Below are 13,238 nucleotides of genomic sequence, written 5' to 3' on the forward strand. Positions count from 1 at the left end.
GTCATTCCCTATCCATCGCTGGGAGCCCCAACAATTCAAAGTGCAGGGCCTCACACCTCAATCCCATTCATTCAGTACGAGAATACCGGAGACCGCAGAGCTAAAGTAAGTGGCCATACCCTGGCGGCCCAGACAATGAGTGCAGCAGAGGTGCACATGCTTGGCCCCAAGCTCCACTCAGGGTCCCTGGTGGTCATACAGGTAGATCCTCAGGGAGCAGCGATTTGTCCCTAATTCATAGCGTGATTCAATGTTAGGACAACCCTGCTTGCCTTACCTTAATGAGAGGAGTTCGGCCAAAAAAGAAGCCAAACATGTATGCCATGATGTCATTACAGATCACACAGGAGATGGGCACTATGAACCTGCGGAAAGAGGATGGACGGGTTTAAAGGTAGAACAGGGCACAATGCTGGACACTGGGTCACCTTCCACGGTTGTGTAGTTATAAGCTGATGTAATAAGGATGAATGAACGCCAGGGACTATATAATAAGCCTCAGCCGCCATCACTGGCTTTATGGAAGGTGTTCCTAAGCACAGACCTATTTTTCCCACTTTAGCTTGAAGATTTATAATATTTTACATGAATGATGGGAGACTTTACTGCAGATTCTTTCATCTTCTCAAAATGATGGACATTACAGGACAGCTGGCGTCCACTGTCCATACTTCTGCAATCAGGATTTCACAGACCATACATGATGGAGTCTACCATGTTACAACCATTCTGTGACAATTTTGACTATGGGATAATTTTTTTTAAAAGAACCACAGGCACGTACTAACCACTGCATTATTTACTCTGCGGGGATTCAGAGGAAATCCACTTAGATAAGTCAGCGAAGGACCGAGCGCCTCAGATGACTAGTCTGGGGTACGTCCCTGATGGCTTCTCCCAACCCTGCTCTCTAGGACTGACCGTGTGTGTGTGTGTGTGTGTGTGTGTGCGTACATGTGTGTGTGCGTGTGTGTGTGTGCGTGTATGTATGTGTGTGTGTGCGTGTATGTATGTGTGTGTGTGCGCGTATGTATGTGTGCGCGTGTGTGTGTGTGTGTGTGTGTGTGTGTGTGTGTGTGTGTGTGTGTGTGTATGTATATATATCTATATCTCTATATATATATATATATATATATATATATATATATATATATATATATATATATATATATATATATATATATATATATATATATATATATACCTATATATATATATATATACCTATATATATATATATATACCTATATATATATACCTATATATATATATATATATATATATATATATATATATATATATATTACACACATACACACGCATGTGCGCATGTGTGCGTGCAAAAAAAAATAATGAATGGCACATTGGATGCAATCAATATCTAAATACCTGATGTTCCTCAGATGGCGGCGATGCTCGCCAATATCTAACCTGCGTGACAGGATGAGTGACTTTTGGAACATCACTTATTTTTCCATACGAGTCCATTAGAAAAATAACAAATATTCCTGAGTGAGCCCAGGTTTTTTCTTTTTTTTTGGTTTTTTTTCCTTAAGAGGCACCTACTGTTGTTATAATAAAGACCCCCTGGAGTCTATTCGAATCACATAAGATATTGGTCATTATGATGTGACCGCTAAGAATACGCAATTCATTTACTATTATGATATCTGAGATTTTCTATAGGACTGCAGTAATATTATGTTATCTTACAGAAATACCATAGGGAAACCAAAGAAATGAGCCGGAGCATAAATAGGTATACGTACAATGTATAAGGTCACGTTCACACTGCGGCCTATTAATAAACAAAACCCAAGTTAGAAAAAAAAAAATAAGAATATACCCTGCTGTAAGAAAGTAAATAGTGACAGTACATATAAATAACATGGGTTAGTTAGTAAAAGCTGTTTTTGATCAAAACAGCGTAAAAACCATCCCACCGTGACAAGTTGTTCCCGATACTAAAGGTACCGTCACACTCAGTGACGCTGCAGCGATATAGACAACGAGCGATCACTGGAGCGTCGCTGTTTATTTCGCTGTAGAGACGTCAAACACAGCAACAGCAGAACGATGCAGGAGCGATCCAGTGATGTAACGGCGACTCACTTCTCGTTCTCGCTGGTTGTTAGCTCCATGTAAAACATTGCTGGCATCGTTGCTTTTGATGTCAAACATGACGATACATGCCGACCTGGCGACGAAATAAAGTTCTGGACTTCTAGCTCCGACCAGCGATGTCACAGCGGGATCCAGATCGCTACTGTGTGTCAAACACAACGAGATCGCTATCCAGGACGCTGCAACGTCACAGATCGTTGTCGTTCTCGTAAAGTTGCTCAGTGTGAAGGTACCTTTACTCTACTATCACTATTTACTTACAGCAGGGTATTTGCATGTTGCATTCTTCCTAGGTTTTGTCTGTTAAATAACCACAGTGTCAATGCACTCGTATACATTGCATGGATACCAACTTATGCTCCGGCTCATTTCTTTGGTTTTGCTGTAGTTTCTTGTGCACTGTATACACAGGTGTCTAGCCCCTTTTTGAGCTAGGCATTTAATTTACATAGTTTCCCATGGATAGGTGCCAGAACAGTTGGACCCCTGCCCTGCACTGCCCCATCTACATTGAGGTTGTCTGACACAAGGTGAGGTTTTAATACTAGAAGATAGGACCATCCCGATTGGGGTACACCTTGTTGTGGTGTTATGGCTTTTATGCTTTTTAATCAAAAAACAGTGTGTTACTAAGTACCCCGTGCTATTTACATGCACCATTACCATTTACTTACAGTGGGTAATATGCTCATTTTGTGTCTTTCTTGGGTTTTGATTTATCATGGGGAACATACAATGTGGAGCAAAGAGTCAAACTATGAACACAGCCACAACTAAATAGAAAACTTGGTAAAGCAGGCGAATAATTGGGTCGTGCCCAGATAATTCAGAACTTTATTATTTCAGCAGGGCCAAATATTCCCTTCCACAGCCGTCCGACATCGTAAAGAAAGGACAATATAAATGAAACCTGCCGTCAACCAGGTTTATAGTCTGAGCAGAGAAAAATCAGAGTAGAGAGACGGCATGATAAAGAGGAGGTTGGTAATTATAGGGGAGGCCGAATTGCCAAGTTAGACCTTTTATTCTCTGTACGTCAGACGTGGAGACATCTTTTTTTCCTACAGTCTAGATCATTGTGCTGTGAAAATGAAGACTAAAAATAGAGAAGAATAAACCCCCAGGGCCGGAACGGACAGATTCTCCAAACATTACAACATCTATTTCTGCAGGCCACGCTCTTCAGCGTTTGGCTCAATGATGGGATTGGGCAGAAGCTGTGTTGCGCTCGCTTCTAGGGCTAAGATAACGTTGGCCATTTATCCCAGATGACGCTTTTTATATTGCAGATCCCCTAATGGGGAAATACAGCTGTTATTGGGGACCTATATTGCCGCAGTTTCCCTTACGGCTTGTACTTCGCAGGAAATATCTATCCAGGACTCCGATAATTTCCCTAAGCAAAACGACAAATGCAGAAAATCCTGTAAATCGCCATTACATAAACCTGCAAAATATTCCCATTAAGACGCTGCAGTTCCCCATTGTAAGTGGTCTATAGGGAATGCTGCGGACATCGGACCATATATAGTTGTATCAATTGGCCACAAGATCAAAGTTCAGCAACGGAGATGGCAGATTATCACACTCCTGCGGTCCAGTGGGTCGGCAGATCCCAGCAGAGGAGCGAGGACTTACCAGATCATTCCCTCAAACAGGTTGTGAATTATTAAGTGAGACTGCGTGACGACGATCAGAAGAGTGACGTGCGTCCAGCCAAACTAGAAAAACAAGAAAAATAACGTTACTTTAAGGCGCAGATGGACGCACAGATACATGTTAATCTGGATTTTCTCAGAAGGTTAACTAGATTTTTTTTTTTTTTTTTTTTAAATGTGCCATCACTACCTGAGCCCCTCAAAATCCTCAAAAAAAAGAGAAAAAAAAAATACTGTAATATACGTAAGCAGCAACGAGCAGAGGTTTCCGTAATCTCCATCATTACTTGTCTTTGTCACATTTCCGCTCTTAAGCTCAAATTACTTCTGCTCACCATGTGGAGAGGGGATAAAGCGTCATCATTCTCTAAGTGACCAACATATAAATAACGCCTTATTTCAGCATCCTGCCATAGTCTCCTGCTCAGGTCACTGCTGTGTACCTGGATCATTACCTTTGTACAGAGCCATTATAAATGGTCATTAGTTACCATGTAGAATTGCAGGCGGTAATGCTTCTTCACCAAGCTCAGCACAAACATACAGAAGCCTGGAGACAGAGAAAAACACTTACTGAGACAGATTCCTGAAGAATTGACATACAGTACGGACCAAAAGTTTGGACACACCTTCTCATTTAAAGATTTTTCTGTATTTTCATGACTATGAAAATTGTTAATTCACACTGAAGACATCAAAACTATGAATTAACACATGTGGAATTACATACTTAACAAAAAAGGGTTAAATGAAAATATGTCTTATATTCTAGGTTCTTCAAAGTAGCCACCTTCTGCTTTGATGACTGCTTTGCACACTCTGGGCATTCTCTTGATGAGCTTCAAGAGGTAGTCACCGGGAATGATCTTTAAATGAGAAGGTGTGTCCAAACTTTTGGCCTGTACTGTACGTTGTGTACAGTAAAGCGTCGCTGGGTGTGGAGGAGTCACAGACACCATTACCTATTTACTTCATTTATACACACATTATACATGTGATCAAAAGTGATAAATCAGACTCAATGCGCATAGCTTTTAGGGATACTATTAGTGGTCAGAGTCTGGATGAATGTCGGTGGCATCAGTCCACCATAGCATTACATTGTATTTAAAGGGAATCTGAACACCTCTGTCACCCCGGCTCTATTCCTTGTCCAGTGCCGTCTCCGGGTGATGCCTGACTGACCGCTTTTATGCTGCGTGACTTCAGGCAAACTAGCCAGGCGGCAAGTAGGAGGAAGGCAGGAATAGAGCTGGAGTGACAGAGGTTTCAGATCTACCAGAGCTCATTTGCATATCAATTCAAGTGCTGATGCTGATTTCTCAGAGCTGACCGGCCATACAAAGGTGTCGCTGGACATACATGGTGCATATAGAGTGTGAAATCCTGCGGAGAGATTTCCTTTAGTATATATTGAAAAAAAATAAAAATACTGGCCCAACAGAAGCCGAAAGAATATATTTTGAGCTCCATCTAATAAATTGGGGTCTACAAAAATATTAAAATATTCATCAGGCAAATTGTACAGGTGTAATGTACAAGTAGCCTGAAGATGGAGGAAACGAGTGCACTGGAAAACGTATTGGAGAAATATTTCCCTTTGCCTTAATGACTAGGCATAAAAAGGCCTTACAGGGGGTGTACCAAATATATCAGTGATTCCCTAGTGATAGGACAGGGAACTTATTGAGCTGAAGGGGTCCGATCCACTGCAATCCCCACCAATCCCGAGAACACGGATATACTGAGCCAAGTCTGAATGATGTGGTGGTGACTGAGGCTGCACATTACCGATCCATTCACAGTCTATGGGATTGCCAGAGATAGCGATGTGCTATAATTCTTCGTTATCTCGGCGGTACCATAGAGAATGAATAGTGTGCATTGTGCCTAGCCTACACTCCATCCACATAGGGCTCCGTGGACCAGTGGGGGTCTCCATGATTGATAAGTTATCAAGTATACTAATGACAAGGGATGATTTGCATACTTTGTACTCGATTAATGACCAAGCAGGGCGGTGAAGTTGGAGTCCAGTTTGGTGGAGTCGGAATCAAATGGACCAACTCGGACTCCTAAAGTATATAATAAGTTGGGTTCAGTAGTTCAAACTAGCAGTTGCTCAATTCTTTTTTCATGGGAATTTGGGAAACGAAAATGTCCCATAAATGTTTGTTCTGTTCCTGATGTAAGAATCTCTGCTTCATGTACATGAGGAAGTGCTGTGGGGTCAGGAGTCAGGGAAATTGAGGAGGCAGTCAGAGGTTTGGCTTACTGGCTCCACAGCTCTGCGACCAACCATTTTTTATTTTGCGTTTTTGTCTCGGATTTGCTTATTAAATATTCATCTGTTTTATTTTTGGAGGGACTTTCAACTTTATTACATTTTTCCTCTTATATTTTATACATATTTATATTTATGTCCACCAAGAGGTCATCGATAGAAACGGTAGTTACAGGGGAGGGAAACCGCCTCCTATCCTAACATTAGTAAGAGGTAGAGCTCATCTGGGTTCCCAGCAGACATCATCTGATCAACGGGAACAATAGGGGCATCGCTGATGCCTTTACCCAGTACATAGAGATCATGGAGTGCTATGCAGATGGAAACACAGTAGACAGAAGCGGTGATAAACCCCTTCTGACTTCTCTTTAGGGTCCTCGACTGACGCTGGAAGCTGTTGTCCCAACCTGGAACGATAAGGTGTTGCTGCAGACTCAGGACTTGCCATCAGTAGACCATGTGCGGCCGGAAATGGCTAATGGAGATAAGTGGGACATGAGGCTGCTCCCCCTGCACAGCGTTATCGGGCTGAGACAACAGAAGAGGTGGTGTAGTGCTCCCCTCAAATAAAGGCAGACACACATTATGTCTAATATGTTCTCTGATCACCACTTTAGGCAGAAGGCGCCCATTTTTTGGCAGATGAGAGGACAGATCCACCTTTGGCCGGCATCACTCATCACACATGGCGGTCCGTACTCTGATCATAATAGTCAGATATGTGAAAGCGGCCGGGAAGCATTCTGTGGAGACTCACGTCACAGCCTTATTTCTGCATAATTGACATGTTCTACAAAAAAAATAGAATATAGGTGGGAAAAAAAACATAAGACCTTCTTACCAGTGAGATATAGAGCAAAGGAAATGAAGCGATGGTATTTGCTGAGGATTCTTAGCGGCTCCTCTCTTTGGACCAAGGTAAAGAAGTAGTCAGTGACTGTCTCTCCATAAAAAAAGTAGTTGACGCATAACAAGAAGTACCTGCGGATGATCGAGATACATAAAGACATTAAATACTAATGAAGACAACAACAGTTTTTGCTTTGATCAAGATAAAGTCACACGCAGAATTCTAAAACCATTCTCCTCTGCAGATATTCCCGTTACAAGCTTGTTATGGCACCTCCTCGTGTTCCATGGATTGTTCTCAGAACATGGACTCCATATGCCCTGTGTCGGTGAACATATATGCTCACTGGCTCAGTATCATTGTCAGGACTAGAGTTGAGCGAATATGTTCGGAATCGGTCCCCGAATCTGAATTTGCCATATTGTTACCCTATTCGTGTCAAATTTGTGTGTGACGATCGATTCCAATCATACTCGATAATTTCTACTCCTATTTGACTCCAACGACGTTCGACAAATATTGTAAATACAATGGTCGCCGCCGATCATAATCAGAACCAAATTTTTAAAAATTCGCTCAACTGAAGTCAGGACCCCATTGTATATGATCGGTGGAGTAATTCTGCTGTTGTACAGGCCACATAGTAAGGATCAGCGGCTTCTTCTGATAGGCACTGGACACATTAGGGGCAATCTAAGATACTGTAACGTATATGTAACTGGGAAGGAGACGGCACGCGAGGGGAAAAAAAAAAAAAAAGATGCGTGAGAAAGATCTGAGAGAGAGCTAGATACAACTCGAATTGCATAAAAGTTGGGACACTATGTAAAATGTAGAGATAAGAAAAATGCAACGATTTGTAAATGTCTTAGTCATGATAGTCACAGGAGAACATAGATCACAGATCAGTAGCTAAACATTTTTCCATTTCATTTGAAAAAATTAACTCATTCAGGAATTGTTAGCAGTGATACAAGTTGGGATAGGGTTAACAAATGGCTGGAAAAATAAGTGGTGCTAATAAAATACAGCTGGAAGGTCAATTTTCAACTAGAGCACATGACTGTGTATAATAAGGGCATATTACAGAGAGGCAGAGTCTCACAAGCAAAGATGGTCAGAGCTTCATTAGTCTGTGAACAACTGTCTGAAAACTGTGGAACAATTTAAAAAGAGGTTCCTCTATGTAACATTGCTCCCATTCAGACAATGGCCACTTAAGAGAAGGCCTTGCACACCAACAGGACAATGATAAACCACAACATCCATCACAACAGCGTGGCTCCGCAGAAGCGTTTGAGTGGTGAACCAGCCCCCTGCAGTCCAGGCCTTACACCAATAGGAAACATTTGGCGCATTACAAATCTAAAAATCCAGCAAGGATACAGGACTTGAGCAGGAAAAAATCCTACATTGGACAAGAATCAGACAACATTCCTTTGCCAAAACTCCAGCATCTGGTCTCCTCACTTCCCAGACATTTAGACTGTTGTAAAAACAATAGGGGATCCTACACTATGGTAGACCTGGCACGGGCATACATTCTTTGAGATGTATTGCTGCCAATTTCTAAGCAAGATAATTTTTTCAAATGAAATGGAAAAATATCCAAAGTTCATCTTCTGATCTGTTCCATGTTCTGTTGTGAGCAAAATATGTAGACAGGTAGTGTGGCGAGCACTCTTGCTTAGATCCGAGGAGCTGGTGAAGTGGGATGGCCGTACTAGTACTGTGCATGTCGTGTCTCCCCCTTTGATGCGGGCTCCGGCGGTGAGCCCACATCAAAGTCGCGACATGTCAGCTGTTTTGGACATTTGCGCGCAATAGCAGCAAGTGGAATCGCGATCCACTGCTGCTATTAACTATTTAAATGCCGCTGTCAAACGCTGACAGCGACATTTAACTACCGTTTCCGGCAGCGCCGCCGGAAATGCTTGCATCGCCGACCCCCATCACATGGTCAGGGGTCAGCGATGCGTCTGCATGAAAACCTGAGGTCTCCTTGAGACCTTCATGGTTGTTGATGCCGGCTTGCTGTGAGCACCACCCTGTGGTCGGCGCTCATAGCAAGCCTGTAATTCAGCTACATAGCAGCGATCTGATGATCGCTGCTATGTAGCAGAGCCGATCAGGCTATGCCAGCTTCTAGCCTCCCATGGAGGCTATTGAAGCATGGCAAAAGTTTAAAAAAAAAAAAATGTTTTAAAAAATATGAAAAAAAAAATTATTAAAGTTTAAATCACCCCCCTTTCGCCCCATTTAAAATAAAAATTTTTAAAAAAATTGCCGCGCTCAGAATCACCCGATCTATCAAATAAAAAAAAAAGGATTAACCTGATTGCTAAACGGCGTAGCGAAAAAAAAAATTTCAAAACGCCAGAATTACGTTTTTTTTGGTCGCTGCGACATTGCATTAAAATGTAATAACGGGCGATCAAAAGAACATATCTGTACAAATGTGGTATCATTAAAAACGTCAGCTCGGCACGCAAAAAATAAGCCATCACCCGACCCGAGATCCCAAAAAATGGAGACGCTACGGGTATCGGAAAACGGAACTTTTTTTTTTTTTTTTAGTTAGCAAAGTTTGGACTTTTTTTTTCACCACTTAGATAAAAAAATAACCTAGACATGTTTGGTGTCTATGAACTCGTAATGACCTGAAAAATAACAATCGCTGGTCAGTTTTAGCATTTAGTGGACCTAACAAAAAAGCCAAACAAAAAACAAGTGTGGGATTGAACTTTTTTTGCAATTTCCCCGCACTTGCATTTTTTTTTTCCCGTTTTCTAGTACAAGACATGGTAAAACCAATGATGTCGTTCAAAAGTACAACTCGTCCCGCAAAAAATAAGCCCTCACATGGCCATATTGACGGAAAAATAAAAAAAATTATGGCTCTGGGAAGGAGGGGAGTGAAAAACGAAAAAGTAAAAACAAAAAAGGGCCGCGTCTTGAAGGGGATAATAGAGTAATGTTTAATCACTGCACACTCTAAATAGATGCTTGTGAAGACTTTATTATACAGATGTAGATGCAGCGATAACACAATTCATGAATAAGGAATTGGTGCAGGGATAGAGAAAATGTTGAGGCGACAAGAACATAACGTTTCGACCCTCATAGAGACTTATTCATATAGTTGCTGTTGGCAAAGTTCACTGAACGGTGTAAAGGATAGGACCTACCCCAGACCCCGATGTCCTTTTGCAAGCAGGATATCCTTTACACCGTTCAGTGAAGCTTGCCAACAGTGACTATATGAATAAGACATTATGAGGGTTGAAACGTTATGTTCTTGTCGCCTCAACATTTTCTCTATCCCTGCACCAATTTCTTATTCATGAATTGTGTTATCGCTGCATCCACACCTGTATAATAAAGTCTTCGTGAGCAAAGTATGGTAAGAGACTTCCAAATCATTGCACTCTAGTTCTCTACATCTTACACAACGTTCCCAATTTTTTAGGAATCGGGGTGATAGATTGATACGAGAGAGGTAAAAATGCAAGAGAGAAACGAGAAATATTATATTATAGAACGGCAGCACTCGATGAATACATAGAATTTGTCAGTAATGGCCTAAGGATTTTTAAGGACCTTCACCAAACTATTTACTTACCAGCTAAGTGTCCGAAACCAGGGCAGATCGTAGGAATGGTAGACATTGTAGCCGATCATGATAATCTCCTGAAAACACTTGATCTGCACACACATCACCTGCAGGAGGAATCCCACACGGGTTACACACCAGATTATCCTCAAACATAACAAGAAATCTCCAGGAGGGACTCACAATCATCATGAGCACGATGGGCCCCAAATAGATGATGATGAAGAAGAACGCGATCATGGCCAGTGTGAGGATGCCTCGGACCCACCAGTTCTTCCATCTAGTCACAGAGGAGACATCAGTGTTAGCAAAGGCAACAATCGGGGAAAGCGAAGATCACACAATAGATCAGACTTCATACAATCGTTTTAATGGCCATAGACCATGCCGGAAACCGTAATCTGTGTTTAATTAGTGTGAGTTTAGGTTGGCCGATTGAGATCCGTACTTGCACCATTAGATGTGTGAAACCAGACTTACAATGGAAGCCACAGCGTTGTCTTGTACCTGTTGCCCAACAAGCCCTAGAAAGAGGTCAGGTTCCGATGTGCATTGTTTTGGTATGGATAGTATCATTCCTACACAATTTTTAATAAGTCTGTCTATTTGTGAGTGCATTTCTAAGTATGTAGCAGAGCTTTATGGATCTGCGTCCTCTTTGGTGTTCGTCTCATCTACGGTTACCCCATAATTCGTCCTGCAGATGTCCCCCACATACATGTTGGGCACAGCGGGGATATAAAGTGCTCTGCCCTGCAGTAGTCGTATACAATTATGACACCGCTATTTAATAAACTTGCGGTTTCTATTTTTGACAATTTTAGGGCTCCCACAGGAAAACCCTGTGATCAGGATACTAGAGCTACACATCATCCGTGGCGGCATCCAACGTCTTATCCTCCCTCGTCTATTTAAAGCGCCATTTCCTGACCTGCAGCCCTTATCCTGTAAGGGAAGGATCCAATTTACTTATTGTTAGTGAGAGGAAAGGCCAATCTCATCAGAAGGCAGCTGCTGCGTGGTTGAGGAAATGAAGACATGGACATGCGAGGTCTTCACCCGGCCTGGTCTTCTGTTACTAGTTATGAATAGTTATGAGAGGATTGGCTGGTGGCACCGCAATACTGCGACGGCATCCCGTCCGGCAGTACTGATAACCTGATATTGGGCGACTGCCCTTGGGTCGCTCTGCCATGTGATCTCATTAAGCATGGCTGCTCTGGTGACAACGTAGGACAATTCTCACATTACGGCAGCAGATTTGCTTAGATTACACAGATATCGGTGTCTGAGGAGATGTAGAGAGCAGAAGCCATCGCCGTAGGAAATGCATAATGATGTTAAAACACAGCCGTGGTCTCTGCTTTTGGTCACAGTCCATTAGATGGGGGCTGGTTTGGGGAAAACTGTTTTCAAAGGCCCTAAATGTGGAAGTGAACGGATTGTCTCTTGCTGTAAAGTGCCCGACAAGCTCATGTACAACAACCAGGTTACTAAAGGGATCACCTAACTTAAAAAAAAAACTAAAACCTGTTGAGAGAGGTGTAAAATTAAAAAAAATAAAACAAGATCCATAGATCCAGTACAGACACTACAGCTCCTAGTTTTGGTTTACAATCAGCCAGCATGTGACGGCTGCAGATGATTCTCGGCCTCAAAATGTCATGTGCCATATAGTCCCATATTCATAACTAGCTGCAGCGGTGAAATGATGGCTCCTTGAAAAGAAGGACTAAGAAGTCAGTGCTGTATCACCGTGGGAATGAAGAATTGAGCAGTGTGCTTTTTTGCTGTTTATACTATTTCCCTTTATTTTATATTATTCTACAATACGATGACCCATTTAATTTCAATAAGAACTGTGTAAAGCTTTTCATGCCAAGCTATCCCTCTAAAGATCTGCTTAAATTACATTTCCATCCTTAATCCCTTTCTATCTGATGCCATAGTCTAAACTATTTTCTAAATTTCCCTATCTTACCCCAACCACAGTAGCTGCTTTCTTTTCCCCCTGTACCTTTCTGATGATGCTTCATTTGAGAATCCCAGTGCATGCTGGGATACTCAAGCAAAGAGTCATCGGGGGCAGAGGCTGCAGTTAATGCGGCAGCCCCTGCTACCTCCTGAAAATGAAGTGTCAGTGACCTCAGTTTCAGGTGCTGGGCTAGTCACTGCACAATATGCACAATGACCGTGCGCGCTCTGTTGCCAGCTTAGATCAGCAGTAACGAGCCGGCAACAGAGCGCGTTGTCAGAGTAGTCAGCGTGCGGAGACCATTGGCGTCACTCACTTGCGGGGGCGGCACTGGTCTCTATGCAGAAATGTAATTCTGACACTGTGTACTAACTGTGCGCTCTACTGACGACTCATTACTACTGATCTTAGCCGGCAAGAAAGACCACACTGTCTTTGTGCATATCACGCAGGGACTAGCCGAGTTCCTGGAACGGCTGTCACTGATGACACTTAGTACCAGGGAGGGGGCAAAAGCTGCATGCATTGGGAATCTCAAGCAAAGCATCAAAAAGAAAGTAGAAAAAAAAAAGAAGAGAGAAGTGTAGTTAGGGAACTTTTAGTTCAAGTATATTAGAAAATACGGTAGTTAGATTGAGACATCAAAGAGATAGGGATTTAGGAGGAAAATTCATTTTTTATTTCAGATCACCCCTTTAAATTCTTTGTCCACAACAAATTTGCCACCCAATTTG

General features: G+C 42.2%; 1 protein-coding gene across 2 annotated transcripts in view; it reads right to left on the bottom strand.

Annotated features, from left to right (window-relative positions):
* Window positions 1-13,238, bottom strand: part of CDS2 (CDP-diacylglycerol synthase 2) — a 120,953-nt gene that overhangs the window by 53,869 nt on the left and 53,846 nt on the right. For both annotated transcript variants that reach the window (XM_069766578.1, XM_069766577.1), the window contains exons 3-8: window positions 10,713-10,809; window positions 10,539-10,636; window positions 6,908-7,047; window positions 4,274-4,332; window positions 3,763-3,845; window positions 278-365 (exon numbers count right to left, since the gene is read on the bottom strand). In XM_069766578.1, coding sequence (XP_069622679.1) covers window positions 278-365; window positions 3,763-3,845; window positions 4,274-4,332; window positions 6,908-7,047; window positions 10,539-10,636; window positions 10,713-10,809 — 565 coding nt within the window. The remainder of the gene's footprint in view (window positions 1-277; window positions 366-3,762; window positions 3,846-4,273; window positions 4,333-6,907; window positions 7,048-10,538; window positions 10,637-10,712; window positions 10,810-13,238) is intronic.

The sequence above is a fragment of the Ranitomeya imitator genome, chromosome 4 (genome assembly GCF_032444005.1).
Source record: "Ranitomeya imitator isolate aRanImi1 chromosome 4, aRanImi1.pri, whole genome shotgun sequence".
NCBI lineage: Eukaryota > Metazoa > Chordata > Amphibia > Anura > Dendrobatidae > Ranitomeya > Ranitomeya imitator.